The sequence below is a fragment of the Podarcis pityusensis genome, assembly GCF_964106645.2.
Source record: "Podarcis pityusensis genome assembly, chromosome: 9".
NCBI classification, from domain to species: Eukaryota; Metazoa; Chordata; class Lepidosauria; order Squamata; family Lacertidae; genus Podarcis; species Podarcis pityusensis.
The window spans coordinates 16058907-16074807 of record NC_138034.1 but is presented as its reverse complement, the minus strand read 5'-3'; the positions used below and the strand labels follow the sequence as shown (position 1 = coordinate 16074807).

The 15901-nt window shown below is 39.5% G+C and overlaps 1 protein-coding gene across 5 annotated transcripts in view; it reads right to left on the bottom strand.

The window, feature by feature from the left end:
- Positions 1-954: 954 nt before the first annotated feature.
- The window catches only part of TBC1D1 (TBC1 domain family member 1), a 77348-nt gene continuing 62401 nt past the window's right edge, over positions 955-15901 (bottom strand). For all 5 annotated transcript variants that reach the window (XM_081019813.1, XM_081019815.1, XM_081019814.1 and 2 more), the window contains 7 exons: positions 15276-15437; positions 13337-13495; positions 9495-9739; positions 8691-8850; positions 5714-5883; positions 3781-3951; positions 955-2062 (listed from right to left, as the gene is read on the bottom strand). In XM_081019813.1, the coding sequence (XP_080875939.1) occupies positions 1859-2062; positions 3781-3951; positions 5714-5883; positions 8691-8850; positions 9495-9739; positions 13337-13495; positions 15276-15437 (1271 nt within the window). In that variant the 3' untranslated portion in view covers positions 955-1858. The remainder of the gene's footprint in view (positions 2063-3780; positions 3952-5713; positions 5884-8690; positions 8851-9494; positions 9740-13336; positions 13496-15275; positions 15438-15901) is intronic.

Sequence of the window (15901 nt, the reverse complement as noted above, 5' to 3'; positions counted from 1 at the left end):
TAAAATTTCTGAAGAACCCACAATGAAACCATCATTTTAAAAGTAAAAATGTGAATGAAAAAAGCGCTGACTCACAACATAATCAATAAGAGTTTGTTTTTGTTTAAGGATGCAAAACTATGCAGTGAATTGGAGAGGTGTGAGAAATGAAGGAATGTGTTAACCTTTTCATACAACATAAACAATACTTCGGGCTTATCTAAAGAACAACATAGAATAATTATATGCCAGTTAAACCATCATGGTTTCTTAAACAATCCTGTAAATTTAGCTTGGTAAGGGTGTTGAAAAGTCTCTCTAGCACCCCTCACAGAATGCTGTCTAAGGGTTTCTTGCCAGAGGGAATGACTATTAAATAGGTTTAAGTTTGATGTGAGGTCCACATCCGATTGAAGTCAATTGATCTTAATGTTTCTGGATTTCACCTTATATCTAGACAGGAAATTCACTGTGCAATATAATAATTATTGTCAACCACTGCTGGCAGGAAGAAAAAAACTTCTTAATGCATAATTTGTTTATCAATTGTAACATTACTAGTTAAAGTAAATGCCCATACATGAATTTGTGTTATCTATTGAACTTTCTGTAATATATATTGAACTGCTTACTGATGAATAGTGATACACTACCTGAAGTTGAAAGTTGAAGTGCTTTTAAAGGTCTTAAAAATGCTTTTGTTTATATGAAGAACAAAAGGATATATTTTTAATGAGAGACTGTACTCCTACTTCAAATAAGCCAGCTGCTCTGTATAACACTGCTGTCCTGGGAGTAAATCCCATTGAACCCAGTGGGGTTTATTTCTGAGTGGACATGTGTAGGATTGCACTGTTAAGTGTGTCTTTCATAGAACCAACCCTTGGAAGTCTCACAATTTCAGAAGGTAATGTTTTGAAGAGCAAAATTTCATCAGAGTGGGTTGAGGGTCCAATTAACTTCTAAAATTAAAACTGACAGTCATTAAGATTTCCATTTGGCAACCAAAGGCTTGCAACATACAATAATTCAAAAATAAATAAAACAACACTTTAAGGCATGATCCATCAAAATGACATGAAAGCTTCAGACCTGTCAAAACACACCTTAGAGAAGAAAAAAGTAGTATCCTGAACTTCATCTACTTCATCAGAGCATTAAACCATGCTATAATGTTGGATGTTTAAAAATAAAACACACACACACACCCCCGTAATTAAAAGACATCAGATTTGTAACAACAGATAACAATCTCAAAATGCATATGGTGAAATTTGACTTACTGGGTTCACTAAACTGATGTCTTAAGGCAACAAAAGGGATTTAAAAACACAATGTGAATAAATGGAATCCACTCCAACTTCAGGCAGAGGGGTAAGTGCCACAAACTTACTAAGTCCAATTGCAGATGAATAATGTAGCCCCTCAAACAGGGAGAAGGAATCGCTGCAGGAACTCCTAGCGCTGTAATTCTCCAGCACCTTTGCAGCACACAGTGTTTAAAAGTAGAGTTTTAAAAATGCTTAGTTTGTAAGCAACATGAAGCCCTTGGGTAGAGAAGCACTTGCTGCAGAGTTTGGGACAGCAAACCTTTACAGTGGAGTGGAAATGTCAGTCAAAAGCAAAAGAACAAGGCAGCATAAAGGTCCTTCTGCTTGTTGCATTGCATATATGCTTAATTCAAAAGAATTGTAGATATGAACAAGCAAGACTTTCCTCCGTTAGTAAAACATGCATCTCTTTTGTGCAAAGTCTTTGTTTCGCTCAAAGTTAAGGCGTGAACAATACAAAGGACACCTCTGAAAGATAGCGACTTCAGAAAACGTTTCTTCCCTTCTTATCTGTGTTGAACTTGCCTCCTCCATTATGTCTGCAGCTGTCAGTTAGCAGAATCCATATGTTCTTGCCTGGTAAGCAGAGGCTTTCCACTGGGGCTTGCTGAATGTATGTGCATCTCCTTTACCGTTTCCAGCAGTGCTTTCCTCTCCAGTTCTAGAGTGAGAATTGTCTGCCTCAGCTTGCTTTCATTGTTGAGCAAAGCATCAACCATGGCTTCTAGGTTTTGGATCTTTCCATTTGCCATCTTAAGGGACAAACAAGAAACATATACAGATTGCTTGTGAGGAAAACAAGTAAGAACACGCAGACTGCTCCCTCAGCACACCTTTCTATTCCTCTTATGTGAAGCCAGCTGAAATTCACATGTGCAGAACAATAAATACAGTAAAAGGTAAAGGTAAAGGGACCCCTGACCATTAGGTCCAGTCGTGACCGACTCTGGGGTTGCGGCACTCCTCTCGCTTTATTGGCCGAGGGAGCCGGTGTACAGCTTCCGGGTCATATGGCCAGCATGACTAAGCCGCTTCTGGCAAACCAAAGCAGCGCACAGAAACACCTTTTACCTTCCCGCCAGAGTGGTACCTATTTATCTACTTGCACTTTGACATGCTTTCGAACTGCTAGGTTGGCAGGAGCAGGGACCGAGTAACAGGAACTCACCCCGTCGCGGGGATTCGAGCCGCTGACCTTCTGACTGGCAAGTCCTAGGCTCTGTGGTTTAACCAACAGCGCCACCCGCATCCCATAAATACAGTACAGCAATCCAAATTACTGGCATACTTAACTTACAGCCAGTTTTGGAGTTTCATCTTTCTACACAAAATGAAATTGAGCCTATACTGGGGCAATGAAGAAAGCTTGTTTCCCTCATGGCTTTTTTTAGTGCTTAAGGATAGAGTAGAATTGGACTGCATCTAGATAAAAAAAGAACGTGGGACAAATGTGGACATCAATGTTTGGTGCAGGGAAGATTCCTGCCAACAGTGTAACGACTAAACTTCTCCACAGCCACCACTGGGGGAAAAAGACCACTCTGCTACTTAATAATGAATTAAATTTTGTGTATGATATATTCTCCACATTCCTTCCAAATCTTGTTTACTTAAGCTCCAGAATGACTTAAGCCTACAACATAATACTGAGTAGAAAAACTGAAAGCCAATAAATCTATGTCATGAATTGACTAATTCATGTGTAAATTTATTAACCAAGGCATTTTAATTAAGAATAGCATTGTTAATCCAGAGCTACATCTATCTAGCATGAGCCTCACTGATGCTGAGGTAAGGAAACATGAATCATGATTCAGACCAAACATATAACAAACAAAAAAAACCCCCGTAACAACCTGCCAAAGACTGTGAAATTGGCTTTTCGCCTCTTTAGCAAGCTTTGACCTGGGAAGCATGAACCTGGATGATTTCTATTCTTTCCATCTTTTTAGTTCCCAATTTTGATCCCAATGGGGGGAAAACCACATGCACAAAACAAAACCAAAACCAAATGGGAAACAGTGTGTGTTTGTGTAGACCTTGGAGAGCAACAGTTGCGCTATTTAAGCAATTTCTGTTGATGTCATATAGTGCATAACAGTTGCTGTGCTGGCTAAGCAGCTCATAAATTTATTTACTTCCTTCATCTCATCTTTTTTTCTGCTTAGCAATTGCCTGTATCCCCATGATACAGATACCTAGTATTTAAAAGCACGATGTAGTTATGCTCCTGTACAAGATATCCCAGTGAGAGAGAGATGACAAATCCACTAGGTATTTCAGGACTTTTATTTTTTAAATGATAATCAAATCCCATAGCCATCTGATTTTCCACCAAGAGGGGTTCCAGAAACTAGATGTGCAAATGTTTTTCAAATACAAAAACTCACTGATTACTGATGCATCCAGCTGTAAATAAACGAGCCACTGAGCTATATTTAATGTATATTGTATAATGTGCAATCAGTACCTGCAGCTCCTCAAGGAGGTCAAAGTTTTGTTTACGTAAATTGGTGTTGGCTTTTTCCAATTTATCCATCCTTTGATTGTCATTGAGAGAAGAATCTATCAATTCATCTTGAAGCACATGATATTCAACTTCATAAGCTTGCAGCTGTTTGGCAATATCCATCTCAAATACCTAGTACATACGTAAAATGGAAGAGTGCCTTGAATTTTTTAAAAAAGAAAACAACAACCAGAAAACCTACTGCATGCATATTCTGTATAAGATGCTGTTTGGCTCACTGTCTATAAGAAATTGGGGTGTCAGATAATCCAAACATTATTCCCAAGCAAAATTTATTGTCTATCAGAGTTTCATTTTTGCTGTCTCTGAACCTTTTTCTTTTTTCTCTCTCTCCAGTAACATGGTGGCCAGCTAAAAGTATTATCAACTACTTTAGTATCATATAGAAGCATTTTTGTCATGAGAGAATGCCCTCATGATATTTCAGGTTATTTCACAGCTAGTTTCACAGCTAAGAGGATCGCATTATAGATCATGCTATTCATTCATTCATTCATTCATTCATTACACTTGTTCAAAAATGTTCTGAGCCTACTGAGATAAAGTCTTGTAAAAATTAAGGGAACATTGAAAACACAAAACACCCAACTGCCTAACAAATAAGTTAGCTCCAAAAGCTATCAGATGCATTTCAAGATTACAAAGGAAGTCAAGGCATCCAGTGGCTAATATCCTATTGGTTTTTGAAAGCCAAGAAGGGTTCGTCTGAATAAGAAGAGTTTGGGTTTGATATCCCGCCTTTCACTCCCCTTCAGGAGTCTCAAAGCGGCTAACATTCTCCTTTCCCTTCCTCCCCCACAACAAACACTCTGTGAGGTGAGTGAGGATGAGAGACTTCAGAGAAGTGTGACTGGCCCAAGGTCACCCAGCAGCTGCATGTGGAGGAGCGGAGACGCGAACCCGGTTCCCCAGATTACGAGACTACCACTCTTAACCACTACACCACACTGGCTCTCTGTAATATTCTCTTTAGAATATTAATTCACACCAGAGAGATAACCAACGGTATGCGAAACATAGTAAAACCACAGACAACAGTGCTCTTCCAAGGGGCTACATTTTAGAGCGCATCTATCTTGCTATGAGTTGTATAGATTAGACGGCTGAACTATACACCTACAACATCAAGTTCACCAAATGCAACGTACTTAGATTGTAGAATGGTGCAATACACTGAAAGGAGGAGTCATAGAAATGAACTGGGGAAAGCCTTACTACAGATTTCTAGAAAGAACGGTAAGAGGGGCAAAAACTGGAATGCCAGACATGCAGGGATACCAAGGCCTTGGAATCTGAGTGGTGAGGAAGTGAAGCATCAAAGGATTTGATGGAATTAGGCTGGCTGCAAAGTAGGACCTGGTGGGAGGTGAAGGGAGGGATGGACAGTCAGGGAGATGATGAGAATTGGTAGAATGGCTAGGAGTCTCAAGTAAATATTATTTGCCATTAATTACTTTCTCTCCCTCGCTTCCATTTTGCAGAGCATTAGCTTAATTTCTTGCTTTCAGGAAATACTGCATTATATTATGTGGAGAGGAAACTCAACCTTGATTCTTGTGCACAGGACATATTTTACTATTGCCAAACATCCAAAGCATTTCCATTGTTCAAGTAAACTGTCCATGCTCACTATGAAAACACAGGAGGAAATCTAGCTATATAATCCAGCTATAATATTACCCCCAAACAATTCTGGCTAGTCTCCACAAATATTTTTTAGCTCTCTGCAAAGAACATCTACATTCTCCAAGTGTATAAGCCAATTCAGTTGTGGGTGGGTGGGTTGAGTACAAATACATTTCTTGAATGGGGCATCAATAAATTACTAGTAATTTTGCAATTTACATCTTCCTGATAATACCTAGCTTCATACCTGGTTTATGGTTTTTTCCATCTGTACCAAACCCAGATTTGGGAGAATACATTTAACGAAATCAACTATAGTTTCCAAGTTTTCATGTTGCAGAATTAAGGGCTTATGGCTTCCCAGCAAACTTAAAGCCACTTTAAATATAACTTCTGATCCTTGGAGAAACAGCATGTCTGGGGGGGAAAGAGTGGGTGGGGGGAGAAGGCAAAGAAGAAATTATAATGAAAATTTTAAGCAGCTTGAAATCCACCAAATGCTCAAGTACCACTGTGTATCAATAATTGTTCTGGTAATGGCAGCTATATTCCAGTTCTCCTATTTGAAGATTTCTAACAATATGTGACATACCGATAAAATAATGCATGTAGCAGTTCAATGTATCCTGCAGCAAAAGTCATATTTGAATGAAACAACAGAAGAAATGGACAGTTTTCTGTCTGACATATATCTTACATTGCTTTCCACTTACACCATATGTGCATTCTACTGACAGCTGTTAGTTTCAGTCTAACTTTACAATCATTTGCCATCTATAAAAAAGGTTTGATGCTTATATGTCTTTCACTTAAATAAAGTCGGACAAAATTAATTTCCAGCAAGGCATCCAAATTTAAGAGAGCACACGGAAGGAAAAAACGAAAACTAAAATTAAAATACATGCTAGAGTTAGGGCAGATAATGCTGAAAGCATAGCCAAGCAAAACTAATTTTCGATTTAAGCCAAGAGCAATGATTATGCAAGAAGCTGGGGGTAGGGGAGATAAGAGATCAGTTCAAGGTGACCTATACTATGTTAGTGTGGCAGACATACCAACTGTCTTGCTCCTGTATAAAACAGAGGCATTTTATAATCTTCCTCAAAGATCTTACCACAGAGAGGGGTCAGTCAGGCTCAGGCAAGGGAGACAGGCCCAAGACCTCTTCACAACGCTAGAGGTGAAGAAGGGAAGAGCTGATTCTCCACCACTCTCCAATGCAAATATGGAACCCGTTACTTGTTTTAGCCAAAACATAATTCCGCTTCCAAGCTGAAGAGGGTCAGTGCAAGCACAATGCCTGGTCTCTGTGCCTGGCAGTGGGGTGGTGCTCTGACCCCCTGAGAGAAGCAAAGAAACCCTGCATGCTTCCATCAACTTTCCCTGGCTCTGAGCAGAGGAAGGACAGTAGAGGCAGGTGCAGAAAGCACACACACCTCCTCTGCCCTTTACCCACTAAGAAGGATGGTGCAGGCATGGAGGGTTGCCTGCCATGGGGCTGGAGCTCTAGATGCCTGGTAGAGAAACCCCACTGACTTCTGCCGCCCCTTACAGTTTCACACTGAAGAAGAAAATCAGAGAAGCTTCTGCTTGTCCCTGACCTTGTGCTACATCTCAAATATACATCAAGACCCTACTCCCCTGGAGGATATCCACGTGACAACAAATTTCTTGGTTGGTCACCAGGGCCGCACATAATTTGTCGATCCCTGTACAACACATCAAACATTTAAACAAAAGGCCAATTGTTTGAAGAACATATCCAGGGCAAAGGTTTGCTGGATCTGAGTGGTGAGCCAGTAACGACGTAATGTAGACATCCAAACAAATGTCAGCATGATTCAAAAATACACTCTGGAAACAAGAGTTAACATTGTTTTTCTATTGCTGAGCAAATAAGAGAATACATCTTTTTTGTATAGGACCCTCATATCTACACGGGGGTGTTGAAAGTTCACAGAGGCAGAGAGAAAAAACAGAGGGGGGTTGAACACACAATGCAGCCCTCTAGTCCACACAGCCAATTTTTTAACTTAGAACTTCCTTATCTGATATCTGGGTTCCCCAAAGACCTACTCTAGCATAACAACCACAAGAGTGAGCTGCTAAACCAATAGGGCCCTGATTCAAATATTTATGTAAAAGAAAAGGGAGTAATGTGTGCAATTCTCCTTTTCTTCTTCTTCATCTAAAGTTTCATAAAAATAATTCTTTGTTGTCTTTGGTGCAACAGAGTAGGTAACACGGCTATCCACTGCTGTAATTCATTATTTTAAAGAGAGAGAATGCTCTCCTTATACAAAGTTTTGTGAGCAACTTTCAAAGTATTGTTGCAAATCATTGCTTCCAGTGTAGCAAGCAAAGTTTTGCTTTTTTGTTATATCTCCTCCCTAACTAGTCTCATTCTTTGTTCCACAAAGCCCTTTTACTTGTCTATATTTCATTACATATGTACAGTGCCTTTCAAGTGTATTTGCTTTTTTAACAAGTTGCCTGTGTTTCTCTGCAAGAAGGGAAATGAAACAGAAAAAATGCACAATAATTAAAAACAACCACTCTACATTTGGAAACATATAGGGTGGGATATATACAGATAGCATATGTTTTAGTTTATGTGCATTCAAGCAAGACATTGATAAGTAATGCCAAAGATCATATTTTTTTATTATGCATGACTGTGAAGAGGAATGTTGGATTATAATTTCAACATGTTATATTTGGAATGTCAACTTGATTCCATACTAAGGTATGATGCAATCAATAGGTTTAGGCAGAGATTAGGGCCTCCATCAAATTTTTGTCAACCATGGAACTTAGGTTAGTAAGATGCAGTTCAGTCAAATCCGAATACTGTCCCAAATTACTAACAGCCTAAGCAAAATTCACAATGCTTTGGTGGGACTGTCCATAGAATATGACACATTTAAAAATGATTTTGTCCCATTTTAACCAATTGCCTATTTGTCAGAAAGTGTGGTTACTGTCATGAAAGACCTAGTCCTCTGTTTACAAACAAAGATAAAGCATTTGACATGGTGGAACGCAAGCATCTGCATTTGCTATGGTCTCTCTGTCTCCACATTCTTGTCCATACAATCTTAAGAAAATCATTCATATCCTATTAGCTGATTGGCTCATACTGTTAGGAAAAAAAACTTCCTGAATTTCAAACAAATAATATATTTAATGGATCCTAGGTATCCTTAACATTTATCGTGACTTACCAAACACTCTAGCCACAAACCCCAGGGGAAATTGAGAGGCAAACATGGTAAGAAACCAGGGGGCAGCATACAGACTAGGTCCAATTTCATGTGCTTCAAAATGATTGTAGAGATCTCTATGGTAATCATGAAGAAGTCGAGAAAGTTGATACATCTGGATCTGCACAGGCAAATAAAAATAAAGGTGGTTAAACTAGACAAAATGTTTAAAGGATTTTTCCCTGGGACCTTTATGTGATGGTCCAAATGCACATTTATATGAATGTAAGTCCTGGTGCATTCAGTTGAAATTGTGATCCTAAGTATACTTTCCAGGAAGCAAACTAAAATTTTCATATCCACAAATTAGCATTCACACAACTGAGAAAAAGAAAAAGAAAACTGAAGCTATTTTGTATTGGCCTTCTACATTGTATTCGGAAATGAAAACTATCCTTCTTCCCCTTTTTATGCCAGCTAAAAATACTGTGATTTGGAGATCTTCACAATCTTATTAAAGGATACTTTTGTTTTCTCTGAGGAAAACCTCTTAAATCTATTTGCACACAGCCACTGGCAGCCTATTGACCTGCTAACACACTCCAAAATTGTGCCCCAGCTTCAGCAGATACACAGCTGACAATGTTCCCATTTGGCACCCTTCTCATTCAATCTTTCTGAATACACAGGTAATAAAAATTCACAAGTGTTTCACGTATTGTGCTTCATTTTTATGAACATAGGGTGGAAACGCAATATATAATTCTTACATCGTTGCATTTTTTAAAATATAAAAATAAAATAAATGCAAGCTGGAGCTCCAACCTGTAAAATTGTCATGTCAGGCCGATACTGCTTCCTCAGGCCCATGTCAAACATAAGGAACTTGAGCATCTTGAAGGCCTCTTCTTCACTCATATGAAGCAACAGCACACCGGCTACAAAGCTGAGGCCTTGGCAATAGCCGACTTCTGGATCCAAGAGGGAATAGGCCTTCAAGATATTGTAAAGTGACAGCTGCCCAGCTCCAAGCTGGGCTGAGAAATATGGATGCGTCGGAAAGGTGCGGCCTGTGAAAATTAAAAATTGGGGTTAGCAACACAAATATTAATAAAGCAAACATGCCGTGTTTTCCTGTGAAGCAAACAATTTTGTTAGGCCACTTATCTAATAAACTATAAAGTCTAATTGCTTTGATACTATAGATCAGGCTTCCACAACCTCGGCCCTCCAGATGTTTTGATACTACAATTCCCAGCATCCCTGACCACTGGGTCCTGCTAGCAAGGGATCATGGGAGTTGTAGGCCAAAAACATCTGGAGGGCTGAGGCTGAGGAAGCCTGCTATAGTTTGAACGATTTAAATCCAATATAGACTTTGCACTCTATATGACAGGGTCTCTTCTGTGACTCCTATGAATGTGTTGTGTGTTTCTCATTGCTGGCAATCTGCCCCTTAAAAGACTCCTGTACCTGTATTATCCCCCTCCCTGCAAGCCTGCCAGTGCCTAATGTTGCCTGCTCATGCCCATTACCTCACACCTAATTAAATAAAATACCTTGAATGTTTTTGAAATATTGATGGCAGGAACAGGATAAACACAAGGAGCATGAGAATTGGAATCATGGCACACTCAGTCTTTTAATTTAAAGGTGGCTAACATGAAAACCACTGAAGTTAGTCAAATTTTGAAGGGTTAATCCTCTGTAAGGGCTACCATGTTTTCAAATTTCATGTGAAAAAACAAAAATGTTATGTCCATTTTAATCTGAAAATATGTTAAACTTTAAAGTTGGCTATCATGAAAACCACTTGAGCTACCCATCTGAAACTTTTCAGGACTGATCCCCTCTGTAGGGACCACCATGACTGAAAATGTCATGCCCCTGTGTGAAAAAACAAGAAAGTTAGAGCTGATTTGGGTTCACAATGCAAATGGTATTTCTGAAGATTTGCAATTTCCAGATTGTGATCTGGCTCCTGGTCAGAATGGGCCTGAAATGGATCTGATCCAGATTTACAAATTGGGATCAAAAATCAGATTGGGGATCCATGTAGATGTTCCATGAGGATTGGGAAGAAAATGTTTGCTACTCTGAAAGAGAGGAAGAAAAACAACCAGTTTTTCTTTTCTTCCAAATTAAAATACACTCAAGGTAGGTTTATTCCTGCATCCCCCACATCCTTTCAAGTGCAGCTAAAGCAGTCTTTCGTAGCTTCACACTTGTTAAATCTCACCCCACCCTTTAATTTCCGGAACATTGCATCTATGGGAGGTGTGTTGCCTTGCCAGATGCTATCAGGGCTCTCTTATTTCAAAAACAAAGACAAAGCCCGAAGCTAAGTCTTCCTGCAAACAGATTAGTGCTCTGCACGCTGTATACTAGGAAGAGACTGTTTGATTTCTGGGTCTGGCTGCTCACTGCCCAGGCTGGCAGGAAACCGAGTGTTTCTGCAGATGTAGCGTGCTTTGCTTCCCAACTGGAAGAGCAGCTTGTATTGCAGCAGCTACCTCCCTGCCCAAAGTAGGAGTTGTTCCAACACACGCTGAACAGTTCTATTCAATGTCTCCTGTTTGGCAGAAAGTCCTGCTCAACAGAGTCACTTTGAAAGCATGAGCTAACTAGGAAAGGGAATAGATATCCAAAATGGAAAAAGACATAATAATAAGAATGAACAAGAAGAGTACTTAATATTTCCCCCTTTCTTTCTTATTACATGATAACTGATGACAGGAAAGGAATACACCTTTCCTTGGAAGGATATGGATTAAGGCAGCAATCTGCTGTGTCTGATCTTAAAACTCACATGGAAGCTGGCTGAATTAACTGTGGTGAAAGGCAATTTGCACAGGCTCCTAAGCCACTCTTCCAGTACTATGCAATGCAAGGAGAAAATGTTCCCAAAACATTTCAAGCATAGGCTTTGTTTTCACAGAAAGAGGCTTAAGAAACAAGCAAAAGTATGTGTGACTCAGCTAAAAGATACAGCTACAGCAGAAAGCAGGCACAATCCAATACAACATTCAAATGAAGTGATCTAAACATTTAGCTTCAAATATTAGCAAATACTAATTATGTTTTTTATTCTAAAAAGCTGCTAAACTACCTCTGAATACAAACCAGCCAATATGTATATAATCTAATTTAAATGTATAGCTATAATATCAATACATGCTTCTTCTTTTTTTAAAAAAGAAACCTTTTAACCACTGCTTACTGACAGTTCAACATGTCTTAACTTGAAATACTCTAACATTCTGATACAATCTGATGTGATGTTGGATAACGAAAGATCCATACATTTTTAGTATTGTGTATATTTTGTTTAAAAACCCATTTTTTTCCTAAATAAGAGATTTTCATTTTTGTAGTGAGACACTGGAAACTCACAGCAATGTGTTTATGTACCTTGCTAATCTTGGGCTGTTGCCATTTATATTCTGTGGGGAATGGAGAAAAAGTCCCCACTAACGTGAAGTGTAGGAGGCACATAAAGTGCAGAAGATACAGTGCATTTTATCATTATATTCAGAAGCTGTTTCATTACACTGACATTTTATCTGTATTAGTTTATACAGAGTAAAATATGCGACGGGGTGAGCTCCCACTGCTCGGTCCCAGCTCCTGCCAACCTAGCAGTTAGAAAGCACGTCATAAGTGCAAGTAGATAAATAGGTACTGCTCCAGCAGGAAGGTAAACATTCCGTGCACTGCTCTGGTTTGCCAGAAGCGGCTTAGTCAGGCTGGCCATATGACCCAGAAGCTGTACGCTGGCTCCCTGGCCAATAAAGCGAGATGAGTGCCGCAACCCCAGAGTCGGCCACGACTGGACCTAATGGTCAGGGGTCCCTTTACCTTTAGACTTTATACACTGTGTCTTACTGCTTGAGTGGTCAGGAACTATTCTTCCGAGTTTTATAATCATTCACACAGCATTGGAACAAACAGGTGCATATTTAGACAGCATTTTTAAACAGATGCATATTTAGACAGTTATTTAGAATTTTAGAACTTACTTAAGAGATTTTAAGTTATGTTATACAGGAAACAACCGATTTATGTGAGTTCAATTGATGCACACTGTGATGACATGGAAGTGGTCAGAAAAGGGGAAGGGCTTATGTGCACTCCACTGTCACATGTGATGACCTGGAACACAACCCCCGGGGCAAATCATGGGTTGCCTTACATGCTTTTATAAGCGCTTCTTTGGGGACCAGTAGATTCGCTGGAGGGAAACTATATGCAGCAGACCTACTCCCAATGCCACTCAAACCCTTTGAATTTCTGAATCTTTAGAATCATAGAATTGTAGTGTTGGAACGGACACCAAGGGTATTCTAGTCCAACCCCATGTGATGCAGGTATCATATATCTGTTTATGTTTTCAAATTTCTCCTCTGCAGTCATGAGACCTAGACCCACATTCTGCTTTTTAATCTGCCCTTTAAAAAGAAACATGAGGTTGAACACCCCACGTTGTGCAAGTAGAATACTTTTGAGCACCAGGCATTGTCTCCAACCTAGGGAGTTCATCAATGCATATAGACTTGAACAGAACAGTAGCTTTTAAATAAAATCATGACTTTAAAAGTATACCTTCTCAGCAGAACACAAAATGCTAAGTATTATGTCAGGGTTATTATTCTTTTTTGTAGACTTACCTAGGTCAATAAGTATTGCATGCTGCTGAGAGGTTAGCTGCTTTAGGAGTTCTTTGTAAGGTGTATCCTTTGGTTGCTGTTTATTTGCAAACTGAGGCTTAAGCTGGTATTGTTCTGCTAAAAACTTCCAGATCTCACCCCGGTGATGGCGAGGAACTCCTTTCCAAAAAAAGGAAAAGGAAAAGAAAATAATTAATTTGAATGGGGGAACCCCCACATACTATTTATCACTGTACCAGCCATCTGTCTCAACTACAGTATCCAATAATTTGCACCTTAACTCACACAAATTATCTACTAAAGCCTACGTGTGGGCCAAATCGTCAAGAGCAGTACTAAACGCCAAGTGGTGGTGGTAGAGCTAAAGTTCAAGGCAGGGTGGGGATCTTGAGGTAGACAATCCCTCTTTTCTCAAATCACCAAGGACTAAGTAGGGTGAATATACTATCTCCCACTGCCTGTTATGATTAGGAAGGAAAGAAGTTAATGGAAGAGATACTGCTTTCTTCCAATGATGCTTAGAACACCTGTTAATGGATGTAGAAGGGGTGCTGAGATGTTCTCTCTCTTCCCTCTTCTAAAGTCATCATTGAGTCAGTCCTCGCTCCACAAATTTCTGCATACAGTAGTGTGAAAAATTCACTGAAAGGTAGGCACAATTTGAGGGGTGAGGAATGCGAATGAAGCACACCCTTTATGTTTTTGCTCAACAGTATGTCACCCCACTGAGGCATAGTTCCCAAATGAAGGTGTCTGCTGCTCCATCCCATTTATCCTCACTGAGAAAAAGAGATGGGGAGAAGTGAACAGAAAAACACAGCTTACCGGTGCCAGCACCACTGACATTAAAGCAACCTAATTGGAGATTTCTCCTGGGAGCGATATCATTACTGGCAGTGGAGGATCACAGTCACTAGGTTCTTTGTCAATGGGAATTGTACAGTTCTTATATTTACTTTTAAAATGCACACACATTTACTGCTGGCTGGGGAGAGGATACTGACTAGTTTTGTTGGCACGGTTGTAGCAATCATAGCAGGAACAAAAAAATCCAGCTTCTCAGACTATGTGTGGGATACAAAAGGCAAGGTACTTCAAAGAATTTCCCCTAGAAAACTAAACCAACAGCACAATCTTATACATGCCTAGCAAGATGGAAGTACCAATGCGTTCAATAGATAAGTGGGTATAAGACTGTGACCTAAAACTGTACACAGAAAATAACTTTACCAAAAAAAAAAAAAGGAATACCTTTTACCTTTCCCTCACTGCTAACACTGTCATTATAGTCTTCAGATAATTTTATTCAAAAAGACGGCTTATAAATATTTAAAATAAATAAGAATTGTCCATCTGGATGTTTAAAATAAAAAAGTATGTTATGGGGCTATGTCAGAAATGGGAATATAATCTATAAAACCAGCAGTAATGGGGACTTTTGGTTGTCTCACTCCAGTTCCAATCAACCTTAGCTGGTGTTCAGCAACATCTGGAGAACCAGAGATTCCACATCCCTACTTTAGATCAAATCACTGATCCCATTTTAACTTCCTGAAGAAGATCCTGAATAATTAATCCTGATTTCTATATGCAAATGCACAGCATTTCCATTCGTTTCCATCTGTTTGCAGTTATTCCCCATATTGCAGACGGTGCTGACTAGGACTGAGAGTGTGTGTCTTGCTCGTGACAGAGGCATGATTCAAAATTGGGACTTCCCGATTTACTCGCAATTCCTTTGTGGCTCTGTCCATGACAACCTCCAAGTTTTCGAAGTCTATTCCGTGAGCACTGAGAGTGAATGAACCCCAAGCACTTGCAGACTCATGAAATGCAGCCATATTCATATAATACATTACACGCATTATTTAAATAGGTGTTCTGATAGTTTACTTTCCAAGAATGTGTGCGCATGTCTGCAATAATTCAGTACACTTACCTTTTCCAACAGCAGAATGTATTTTTTCCATATCAAACTTCACCTTTGACCTTCCTGGCGTACTCAACATTTTTTCCCAGACCAACGTTACCTCTTTGAGGCATGGGGTGATTTCTTCATAATCAAGCTTCAGACGTTTGTTGAGCAGATTGTTTTCAGAAGCTAGACAAAAAAGATTAAAGAGGTACATGCTAATGACATTCAGCATATGATAAATGGAGCTTTGACAGTTCACTGAAAATGTCAGCCTAATGAACCATGACACTCAAAAAAGGCAAGCGTGTTTCAGCAGATGCAAAGGGGAAATAAGGTAATATAAGAATACAACAACGCTACTGATTCATATTCAATGTGCTGCTGCCCCATTATGGGCATTTTGAAAGGTGTCATCCTAGGGCTTGTCCTTACTAGCAGTTTACTGCATGAAGTTACTGAAAACATTCATCTTACCTGCACTGTTTACTGTTTACACATAGAAAATAGTACAGACTTTAGTCCAAGCTGAAAACTCTTGTTAGTCTGAAAATGTAGCCGACATGAGCCATACAGTCAGCATCATGTGGGTAGGTGCTAAGTGGGGTCAGGATTAGATAAAAAAATAAGAAGGGGAAACTGAACTCCCTGCT